The 12,029-nt window shown below is 38.8% G+C and overlaps 1 protein-coding gene and 1 pseudogene across 1 annotated transcript; both read right to left on the reverse strand.

Moving 5' to 3' along the window:
• Window positions 1–143: 143 nt before the first annotated feature.
• On the reverse strand, window positions 144–7,028 carry LOC131788278 (uncharacterized; annotated as a pseudogene).
• Window positions 7,029–8,400: 1,372 nt separating this feature from the next.
• On the reverse strand, window positions 8,401–10,141 carry LOC131788282 (uncharacterized). Its single transcript, XM_059105367.2, has one exon. It carries the CDS (start codon window positions 10,133–10,135, stop codon window positions 8,531–8,533), a length of 1,605 nt encoding a protein of 534 aa, XP_058961350.2. The 5' UTR covers window positions 10,136–10,141; the 3' UTR covers window positions 8,401–8,530.
• Window positions 10,142–12,029: the final 1,888 nt, after the last annotated feature.

The following is a 12,029-nucleotide window of genomic DNA, read 5'->3' on the forward strand; positions in this document are numbered from 1 at the left end:
ACACGGCATGTCCGTATCAATTAAGGTATGAGATATCTTTTTAACCAACAAGAAAGGTGATGTTCGTGAAAGCTTCACACTGAGACCCTCGCTTGTGCGTTAATGATAGCTTGCTCGCTATTTCAGTAACTAGGTCTCATTCTCTATTTAAAGGGCATTTTGCAAGGGTAACTTTTAGACTCATCAAAGCGCCCATCCACAATTTCCAAGACAATTTGTGTCGTCCAAATAGCCAGTGGAACCAGGTTAATTATCGCAACCAAAATGTGACTTTTCCATCTTTTGTGCCAAACAGCCATAACTGCTATATTCTGAAAGCGAGTCTCGATGGCCAAGGATACGTCGGTGAAAAACCATTCAATAGCTAGCGGAACTGAGGTATAAGTTGCAAATTCCTGAAGCAGCGTCAACAATGAAATATTTTGTAAATAAATGAATTGGTATACGTAAAACAATCCGTTAGCACACACAATGGCAGTTGATTCATACAACATGCTTATGATAACGATATCAGCCATAAGTCTCTCTCGGCGAGGAGTGCGAAAACTTCTTCAAGGAGCTGATATTCTTTTCAAGATCACATGAAAAATATGCATGATCACTGAAGACCATGGCGCTTCGTTCTAGAACCTCTACCGCGCGGTAAATTATTCCAAGAGCAGCGATGAACTTGATGTTTTCAAGTTCTGCCTACATTACTCGAAACATGATCGCCGATGCAAAATACAACGGCACTAACAAGATGTACGAGTATCCTGGATGAGCAATTTTCTTCAAGCGTTGAGTGCAAAGTCGTAAGATTACCTTAAAGATAACTCCAAAGAGAGGTGAAAAGAGTGCAATCAGGAGTTTTCCATGTTCAGTTTGTTCGTTGCACATTGGATAAATAAAAGATACTGCAAAGATGCCAATAAAGAAAGTGAGGCAATAGGGTGTCGTCAATTTGATAAATTAAGTCGCTCTACTTGACAGTTTTCGGAAGTGATTTGTTAGAAGATAAACTTGCCAACATATGCTACTTAGAGATATAATGTTGAGAGGAATCTTCTGAAAAACAGAAAGTTGGGAATTAGATATTCCAAAGACTTGAAGGACAACACGATACACTGTATCCACGCAGGAAAGGACAAAAGCAACAAGAATGAGTTTTCTTTTCATGCCCTTTAACTGATACGGTCGAAAAAGAAAAAGCATTCCTACAAAAAAACCACATGTATCGTAAGGGACGTAAGAGATTATTACGCATAAAAGGCTAATGAAGGCTGGAGTTAAAAGTGAAATAAATGCGCCGATGTACATTGATTGACAAACTGTGCGAAGAACGGACGGTCTGAATCATTTCCAAGCCATTTCGACATCTTCATTTTGCTGTTCGTCTTCATCTTCGTCCGGTGAGCTTGCGTTAATGACCCAAAATCTTACTCGAGAATTACCGACTGACAAGAGATCATAATTGTCGTCCGATGGCGGTGACTATTCCTGATAAATAGGTTTATCAACAGGCTGACAATTCCACTCTCGACCCTCACTGCTTAAGCTATCGTTGTAACCAAAGATCTCCACTTCAGGCTTATCAGGGTCGTAATGCTCTGTCACTCCTTGTGTGTTTGACGAAGTGGATGACAAACTCTACGTCTTTGAAAAATTGTACTACGAAATTCTGAATGAACACACCCCTCTTAAGCAGACTTTGTTTTAATTTTGAACACATCAATCAAGCACAAGTAGAAAAAGCACTTTTGGACGTGAATGTCCGTATATCGTGCGGCCACGATATGCTGTCTCTAAGGCTTGTGAAGGAATCGGCATCTGTCATAGATAAACCTATCACTAATATTTTGAACACCTCCATTGAACAAGGTTGCTACCCCAACGCCTGGGAAATGGGACAGGTCACACCTCTGTTTAAAAAAGACGACGAATCTAATAAAGCAAATTACAGGCCTGTCACAGTGTTACCTGTGCTTAATAATATCTATGAGAAACTACTGGCAGCCCAATTGGGTAAATTATATGGCGCTATTCTGTCGGACTTTTTTAGTTCATATAGGAAGTTCTACAGTTGTGAAACTGCATTATTGCGGTTGACAGAGGACTGAAGGCGCATGCGTGATAAAGGGGAACTGGTTGCGATTGTCGTTATAGACCTTTCTAAAGCTTTTGATGTCATTCAGCATGACTTACTCTTGGCAAAACTCAAAGCATATGGAGTTGGCGAAGGAAGTTGCGCCCTACTTAAGGACTACTTGTCAGGAAGACAGCAGCGAGTAAAGATTGGAGATACCTTCTCCAACTGGGCGGACACCAGAAGAGGAGTTCCACAAGGGAGCGTTTTAGGACTAATGCTTTTCAATATATTTATTAATGACTTGTTTCAGCATGTGAAATATGCAAAACTAAACGCATACGCAGACGACCATCAGATTTATTCATCTAACCTAGACCCACTTGCACTGGAAAAGTGCATTTGTCAAGAAGTTAATGTCGCAAATCAGTGGTATAAAAACAATGACATGATTGCTAACGAGAAAAAGCACCAAGCTCTAATCCTGGGAAAAACTGAGCACAATTTTTGTTTCTCAGTAAATAACTCGATAGATATATTTGGAATGACAATAGATAATAGGCTTTCTTTTGATAATCACGTATCAGTTATCTGTAAGAAAATAAATAATCGATTTAACGTAATGCTTAGATTTCGGAAACTTATTAATAAGGAGACTCTATTGAAGCTTTATAAAGCCTTTATTTTGCCGCATTTTTACTACTGTTCTTCTGTTTGGCATTTCTGTGGTGCGCGCAATGCCGACAAAGTAGATAGTCTAAATAAGCGCATTCTTAGGTTTATACTACAGGACTACAGTTCTCCATATGACATTTTACTAAGCAAAGTCAACTTAAAATCTCCATTCATTAGACGCCTCTAGAACTTCATGATCACGTTATATAAGAATCTATTCCTTACGAATTATCCAGGTTATTTGAAGGATATGTTCACCGTACGGCCTTCATCCTACAATTTGGGCGGAAATCATATCATGTCCCTTCCCAACCCAAAAACAACGACATACGGTCTGCACTCTTTTTCATACTTAGCTAGCAAAATATGGAACTCTCTCCCAGACACTTACAGAACATTAAATTTTCTAGAATTCAAGCAGGAGATCCTCAGATATGAAGCTTTTCCACAGTAGATCTACAAGTTATGTTTCCCTCTTAGTTTTCCCTCTTAGCTTTTAGTTGTATATAGTTTATAAATAATATTGAAATTGTAAGATAGCATATTTTTATCTCATTTTAGCTTTTTTCTCGAAGATATTAGCTCTACAGCTACAATGAATTTCGAGCTTAAATAAAGTATATGTATGTATGTATGTATGTATGTATGTATGTATGTATGATTCGAACGGACACGTTTTAGAATAGCACATAACTATGCATGCTCAAAGTGGTCGCTGGCCAAAAAACACCACACTTATCTTCCTTCATCAAATCTTAACTGAGAGATTTATAGACGCGTGCGCACCGGAGGAAAATGAGAAGAAGCTAAGCGGCTTATCAGATGAAGATCGAGCAATGGCTTGGAAGCAGCTCAGATCATCCACTCTTTCCGCAAAGTGGAGAGCAATGTGTACTGGTGCTTTGATTCCACTGCTGACTGCTACTGTTATCGGCGTACTATATATAATAACCTACGTCTGCTATCAGACTATATACAACTGCCAATTTCATGACACTTATGACACTTCATGAGAAAGCACAATGGATCAGAACATTGTCTGATGTCACAGGTTGTGTTTTCCTGCACTTGTGGTTCTATGGAGGTGTGCTTTTACTTTTTCGACCATATCAGGTAATGGGGTTAAACGGGAAACTGTTCCTTGTAGCTTTTCTTCTGTTTTCTTTGGATGCAACTTAGCGTGTGGCTCTTCAACTCCTTGGGATATCGCGTTCTAAACTTTCTGTGTTACTAAAGATTCCGCTGAACGGTTTGTTCCTCCCCAGTATATGTTGGAAAAATTATCTCTCGACAAATGCATTTCGTACTCTAACAAAAAGGCGGTATTTGGTTCTAAAAATTATATCGCCGAGCCGTTTCTCTTTCATAATAGGCATCTTCGTACCATCTTACATTTACCTGAAGTACGGCAAGCAAGATGCGAAAGGAAAGCTACTTATGGCAATCTTCTCGCCTCTCATCGGGGTTGTTCTTGAGGTGATCTCTCGACTATGCGTCCAGCGGTTATGGTGCATGACTCATTCAGGGTATTCGTTCGTCTAGTGAGCGCTGTTGTAATTTGGATCAGCGTTTATATTTCGAGCGTTGCAAGCAGACCTTGAGAACATCAAGTCTTTTGCCATTCTTGGGATAGTCCATGGTGCTGCAGAAGTCATAGAGAGAAGCACTATGGTTTTCATCGATCACATTTTCCATGTAATTTTACGAAGAAAATCAGCCCCTTGGGGAATTTTTGTCACTCCTTGGCGGGAGAGACTAATGAATGATATCGCTATTTTAAGCATGCTTTATGAATCAACTGCTATTGTGTCTGTTAACGGCGTCCTGCACTTGTATCAGGTCACTTACTTACAAAACATTTCACTTTTAAAGCTGCTGCAGGAATTTGCAATTCATACCTCAGTTGCACTGGTTATTAAATGGTTTATCACCGGCGTATCCTTAGTCATCGAGACTCATTATCAGAATATGGCAGTTATAGCCGTTTTGAGAAGAAAATGGAAAAGACCCGTTTTGATTGCGATGACAAATCTGGTTCCATTGGCTTTCTCGACGACACCACACCTCTTGGATATTGTACATGGGCGCTCCGACGAGTCTAAAGGTCACAGTGCAAAATGCGCTTCACTTAGAGACTTGCATTTGGAAATCAGGTGGCTGGCAACAATTAAGTCTTCTGAAGTCTTCCCATTGCAAATTTGAATTAATTACAATTATCATGGGCCAGTTGAGTATGACGTGGGCTGCACCTAACACCAGTATAGCGCTCATATGGGGCCGATTAGCACCTTTCAAGGTGCATTTATGCACGCATATTATTCGAAAGCAAGTTTCAGGAGTTCGATGGCGTTTCTTGGAAAGTCACTGAATAAGATTATTACGCTCTCGTGTAATTGAGGGCACCGTTGCTTGCTGGCAGAGCTCTTCTATTACCTTATTTTCATGATGTCACTTTTCAAACTTACTAGAGAATAATTTCAATCATTTAAGTTGCATTCCTTTAAAAAAGACAAACAAAAACATAACATTTGGATATCATCAAGAACTTCAAGTTGTAAAAATCCTTAGCTTTAAAGGTCACGAAATTAAATAAAAAAGAACTAACACTTGATTTAAATTTGTTCTGTTAGTCTCCAACTCCATTTATCACGCGATCGTTTATCTCAAACTATAGTGATGCTGAAAAGTAAATCTGTCTTTTTAAATTTCTGTCAAATATGCCTCTCTCTGGGTATGATTAATTATTTCAGTCACATAATTACGCGGATGTTCGAGACACTTTGGGGGCAATGAGAGTCAAATTGTAGAGTCAAATACTTGTTCGGATCGAAATCGCTCTGTAAATTTCAAGGTGCCTTTTTGCATATAGTCAATGAAGTAGTCCGAACAGTGTTGAAATAAAAAGCACCGTTGTTACTTCGGTGTAAATTCTATAGTTTTCTTAAGTAGTAGTTATCGCGTCTACGTTTTATCTATGGAGATTGAAAGGTACTTCTCAGTAGAGCGATCTCCGTCAACATGAAATGTTATTGACTGCTTTTTGGGAGCGCAAATTATCATTATATGGTAAATTATCAGGTTTTGTTCACGTGATTAAGCTAACAAATATTTCTGTCAGTTCAGTGGAACTAACCATCCTTGCAAAATGCCGTTTTCTTGAGAGTGCGCAATAAGTGAGGAATGTGGAAAAAATCAGAGTTCCTTTGTCTCTGAGCAATATTTACCTGGATCTGATAGATAAGAGCTCAAACTAGGTGGAAAATGGCCAGGTTCACGCAATTTATCTTGAGACATGACTTTGTTATTCTTTAAAAGAATTGTACAAGTGTGTGTCATTTCCTAGAATAAAATGATTGAGGTACCACTCACATAATGTTTAATAATAACTTCTATTGTATCGATTAACCAATAGTTATTAAATAAAGGTATGAACTGCACTTAAGGGTATAGAGGCTTGATAACTCAGTTTAAAGGCTATTATAATAAAATTCGGATTGACGTGCGCTGTCATTGGTTGAAAGAGCGTGCTTTATGAGAGTATAGAGCATAGAGCTGAGCTAAAGCTGTCACGCTATCTGCCAAATTGTACTATGTTCGACCTTTTCCGGGACTTCTTTTTAGCTTTTTTCCGATAATTGAAAGTGAAATTTCGGAACAAGCGAGCCGGCAAGTAGCAACAGAAGAACCAAGCAAAGGGATATTGACTTGAAGGATATATTGACAAAGGACTTGAAGGAAAATATGTAATGTAAAGAAATGCAACACCTATCACGTCAGACAGTGTTCTGATCCACTGTATTTTGACCAGGATTGTCTCCGCCGGGTGAAATTGGCAGTTTCGTGTCGTTTCGTAGGAGACGTAAGCCATCGTGACGTAAAAAAGGCTAATGATGGCAGGTGTTAAAAGTGAAGATAATGCGCCGATGTACATTGATAGACAAACTGTACAAAGAACGGATGGTCTGAATCGCTTCCAAGCCATGTCGTCATCTTCATTTTGCCGATCGTCTCCATCTTCATCTGGTGAGCTCGCGCCGATGACCGGATATCTAACTCGAGGATTACCAACTGACAAGAGATCATAATAGTCGTCCGATGGTGGTGAATATTCCTGACAAACGGGTTTATCAACGGGATAACAATTCCACTCTCGACCCTCACCGCTCAAGCTATCGTTATATCCAAAGGTCTCCGCTTCAGGCTTATCAGGGTCGTAATGCTCTGTCACGCCGTGGGTGAAGCTGAATAAAATACGAGCAAAAACTTCAATCAGCAGACTGTTATTCATTGTCCGCGCTACAGAGTCTTCGAGTGCACACTTGAGATCTTCGATAACGAATGAACATGTTTCGAATAAGCTCCAGGATTTTTCATTTGATGTTTTGAAAGTGAAAGTGCCAACAAAGCAGAAACAATCTGCATGTTAGGGAAAGTGTTGACTACACTTATTCACTGAAAATTTGAGAAAAAGATGTTGACGATCAACATTATTAATTATATATGCTTCTATTGTTTGAATTTTAAAGAACTCCTCATAGGGAGGTAGTCAGAATGAATATTTCAGCTCGTCGACATGTAATGAACATGTTTCGAATAAGCTCCACTAAGATGTGAAATATTGACTGGGACGATATTTATCTTTCCTATACTTTAACGAATTCTTTCACGACAGTTTAAATTGAACGTCATCTTATTTACTAGCTTTATAGCATTTACATAACAGTAAAATGTAGATGACATGGGTATACATGAAAGAATGCGTGCATAGACAAGTTCACTAACCCTTCTGAATGCCGTTTTCTTGAGAAAGCGCCGTAGTTGACGAATGTGGACTAAATTAGAGTTCCTTTCGTCTTTGAGCTATATTGAGTGGAAAATGGACAGGTGATAGGTGATAGTGAGTGGAAAATGGACAGGTTCACGCAATTTATCTCGAGAAATGATTTTGTTATTCTTTCAAACAATTGTACAAGTGTCTCCTTTGGCAGATTGTTTCAAAAAATGTGTAATCGAACAATTACTTAACTAATTTTTCACATAATATTAAGGACGGGAGAATGTTTGGCTCTCGGTCATGATCTCGAGTCAAGTATTGTCCCGTGTGGCTCTTCCACTCAGTCATTAAGTAAATTGGAAGATGAGACATTACAGTCAATATTGCATCCTCTTTTCTTAACTTTCACCCCACCCCTCAGGATGAAGTATGGGACTTTTCGGTTGCGCATCAGCAGTTGTACTTAAAGGGCAAACATTTACTAGCACTGCATCTAACTAAGTCTGGCGAATATTTTTAAAACTTTAGAATAGGTTGGGTAGATTTTTTGAATTCTGAAGCAGGGGTTTGGTCCACTGCGTTGAATTCTAGCATGAGTGCATAAGAAATTATATTCAAGTGTGAAGTTCAGTATTTTAATTTTAAGAATCTCATGAGATTTAAAAATACTCAGTGATACTATACACCAAAATAAGTTATTTATTATCCAGCTCCTTTCTGATAATTCTTTCTGCTCATGTCTTGTAAGGCTGGAAAAGCAAAGCGGATAGAGAAGCGTAGCGCGCAATCGACTGGCTAAACAGGTTTATTTACAGTACAAAATAACCAACTGTCCAAATAACCCTGCAATATCGCGGGATATTTGTGCTCTATTCGCGCCTTACATGTACTCTACTTTGAGCAGTTGGGTGATAATATCCGGTAAGTGTAATCTGTCAACAATCTCTGACACCACCACAAGTCAATTAACACAAGGAAGGCTGAAAGACAGCCGGCATTCAGTTTTTAGAAGTTCTCTATGTAAAGGGCATTTTGCAAGGGTGACCTTTAGACTCATCAAAGCGCCCATGCACAATTTCCAAGAGATTTGTTGTCGTCCAAATAGCCAAGGGAACCAGGTTACTTATCGCAACCACAAAGTGTCTTTTCCATCTCTTGCGCCAAACAGCCATAACCGCGATATTCTGCAGGCGAGTCTCGATGGCCAAGGATACGCCGGTGAAAAACCATTCGATCACCAGCGGAACTGAGGTATGAATAAAAAATTTCTGAAGCAGATTCGACAATGATGTGTTTTGTAAGTAAATGAATTGGTATACGTACAACAGTCCATTAACACACACAATGGCAGTTGATTCACTCAACATGCTTAAAATGGCAATATCAGCCATTAGTCTCTCACGGCGAGGAGTGCGAAAACTTCCCCAAGGAGCTGATCTTCTTTTAAAGATTACATAACAAACATGATCAATGAAGACCATGGCACTTCGTTCTACAACTTCTACCGCTCCGTGGATTATTCCAAGAATAGCGATGAGTTTGATGTTTTCAAGTTCTGCCTGCATTACTCGAAACATGATCGCTGATCCAAAATACAACGGCACTAACAAGACGTACGAGTATCCTGGATGAGCAATTTTCTTCAAGCGTTGAGTGCAAAGTCGTAAGATTACTTTAAAGAAAACGCCAAATAGAGGTGAGAAGAGTGCAATAAGGAGTTTTCCACGTTCAGTTTGCTTGTTGTACGTTGGATAAATAAACGATACTACAAAGATGCCAATAAAGAAAGTGAAACAATAGGATATTGTTAATTTTATAAATAAACTCGCTCTATTCGAAAGGTTCCGGAAGTGATTTGTTACAAGATAAACCTGGCAACCTATGCTAATTAAAAATGTAACGTAGAGAGGAATCTTCTGAGTCACTGAAAGCTTGGAATGAGATGTTCCCAAGACTTGAAGGACAACACGATATACTGTATCCACAGAGAACAGGACAAAAGCAACAAGAATGAGTTTTCTTTTTACGCCCTTTAACTGATACGATCGAAAAAGAAAAAGCATTCCTGCAAAGAACCACATGTAAAGAAAGGCAACACTTATCACGGCAGACAATGTTCTGATCCACTGTATTTTAACTGGGATTGTCTCATTCCGGTGAAATTGGCAGTTGAGTGCTATTTCATAAGAGACGTAACAGATCATGACGTAAAAAAGGCCAAAGATGGCTGGAGTTAAAAGTGAAATTAATGCACCGATGTACATTGATTGACAAACTGTGCGAAGAATGGATGGTCTAAATCGCTTCCAAGCCATTTCGTTATCTTCATCTTGCTGTTCGTCTTCATCTTCATCTGGTGAGCTCGCGTCAATGAGCCGATATCTCAGTCGAGAATTACCGACTGACAAGAGATCATAATCGTCGTCCGTTGGCGGTGAATATTCCTGATAAATAGGTTTATCAACGGGCTGACAATTCCACTCTCGACCCTCACTGCTTAAGCTATCGTTATATCCAAAGAACTCCACTTCAGGCTCATCAGGGTCGTAATGCTCTGTCACACTGCGTGTGAAGCTGAATAAAACACGGGCAAAAACTTCAATCACAAAACTGTTATTCATTGTTCGCGTCCGATAGTGGTCGAATGAATACTTCAGCTCGTTGAAATATAATGAACACGTTTGGAATATATTTCAGTTTCTAAGTGTGATGTTTTGAAAGTGGAAACCATACTCGTTCTTGACATTTCCAGCCTTGTCAGGGGATCTAGTATAAATACCTCATTTGCATTTCACGTAAACAGGCCAAGTGTCGACTAGAAGAATCCACTACTATACTGTGCTGCGTGAAAATTCAAGAGACAAGATGAGAAAAATAAGTCAGTAATGAATACTTACGTTTTTCTAGAGATTGTCAGATGTTATTTCAGCAATGGACACTGTTCTCGTTATTGTATCAGGCGGAACGTATTCTTTTGCTTTCTATGATATTAGGCGCATTTTCTTAAATATCCATCACTGAATGTAGCTCTGAAAGTAAATTAGTACACCTCATTGAACAAATAGAATAATAATCACTTCTACGCCAATTTTAAGTTTAAAAATTTGTTCTTTAAGGTAAACATTTCACCAAAGATCCCTTCTGTAACAATCAGTCTCGAAAAATACTGATTTCTTTGGCAAAGAGATAATTGTCGTGTTCAGAGATAATTGTCGTGTTCACTTCCTCGTTGCACGGTGTTTACGTTGCAAATTGTTTTCCATTTCTTCACAATGATTGAAACGGCTCGACAGTATTTGCCAAATGAGCGCTTGATTCATTTGTGTGGGTGTTGGCGCAAACACCGTATCGAAAATAAGCTTTCGGTCAATAATCTGAAGAATATTAATGAAGAACATTGTTTGATTCGACAAAAAAATTGTCAGAGCTGAAAGGTTGAATAAAGTAAATAACAGACAGTTATGAGAATTCTTGCTGGAATCTTGGGGGCGGAGTGAAAAAGCTTCCATTGCATTTTAGGGTAACAAGAAACTGAAGTTTCTAGAATTCACTGAGTGCATTCAGTGATGTTCAGTGAACATTTACAAAGTAATTCAAAATAACAACGATCGGCCAACTTAAACTGAAGCTTCCCAATGTCCATTTATTATTTCTAGATAAGCTGCCATAAGTTTTTTTTCAATGATTGTCGCTCCCTTTCCTAATGTGTCGAATAAATTATTTATTCTTCCTGATTTCTGGTGCATTGTACATCGATATCCAATACTGATTGAGCGAGTATAGCAAACATTCTACAATGCATAGAGCCTCTTAAGGCCCCCCTCCCCCATCATAATCTTTTTCAGTTTCGTTCAAAAAGTAACCACTTGATATGTCAAAATATCCTTTCGTGTGCTTTCGTAATGTACTTTTCTAATCTTCCACGGCAATTAAACAGTTCCATGTCTTTCAGTTAGCAAGCATTCAGTTCTTTTCAGTTCTTGCGCTTGGTCTATATATATATCCGAGCAGAAAAAAATTGTTGCACAGCTTTAAGTACAAATAGGAATCTTTTTGAAGTACGTTTCGTGATAATGAAAGAACTCGAAGAAATATTTTCGAGACTGATTCTTAAGGAACGTATCCTTGAGCCATTGAAGAAGTGTTTGCGAGCAGAGCTCTCCTATTTCCGTATTTTTCACGATGTTTTTACGATGTCACTTTTTAAACTTACCTAAGAACTGGACGCATATTTCCGTTCTCTCAGGCTCTCTGTTGGAACGAAACTTTGTTTTTTGTGCCTGGGTTTGCTAAAGTTTTTTATAAAATTGTATTTCATTTGTGTCAGGGGGCGTAGATGGGAAATTATTGGTTTATCCTGTAACTCTTTTCTCTCTTGATATGCCAGAGATGCAGGTTTCTCACATATGTAAACAGAGAGCTGAAAAAAGCAATTTTTATGCGGTGTGAAGACCCTTTCTGGCGTGGGGTGGGGGTAGGTAGTGCCAAATATTATTGGCTATTATTTCAATACTT

The sequence above is a fragment of the Pocillopora verrucosa genome, chromosome 8, assembly GCF_036669915.1.
Source record: "Pocillopora verrucosa isolate sample1 chromosome 8, ASM3666991v2, whole genome shotgun sequence".
Taxonomy (NCBI): domain Eukaryota; kingdom Metazoa; phylum Cnidaria; class Anthozoa; order Scleractinia; family Pocilloporidae; genus Pocillopora; species Pocillopora verrucosa.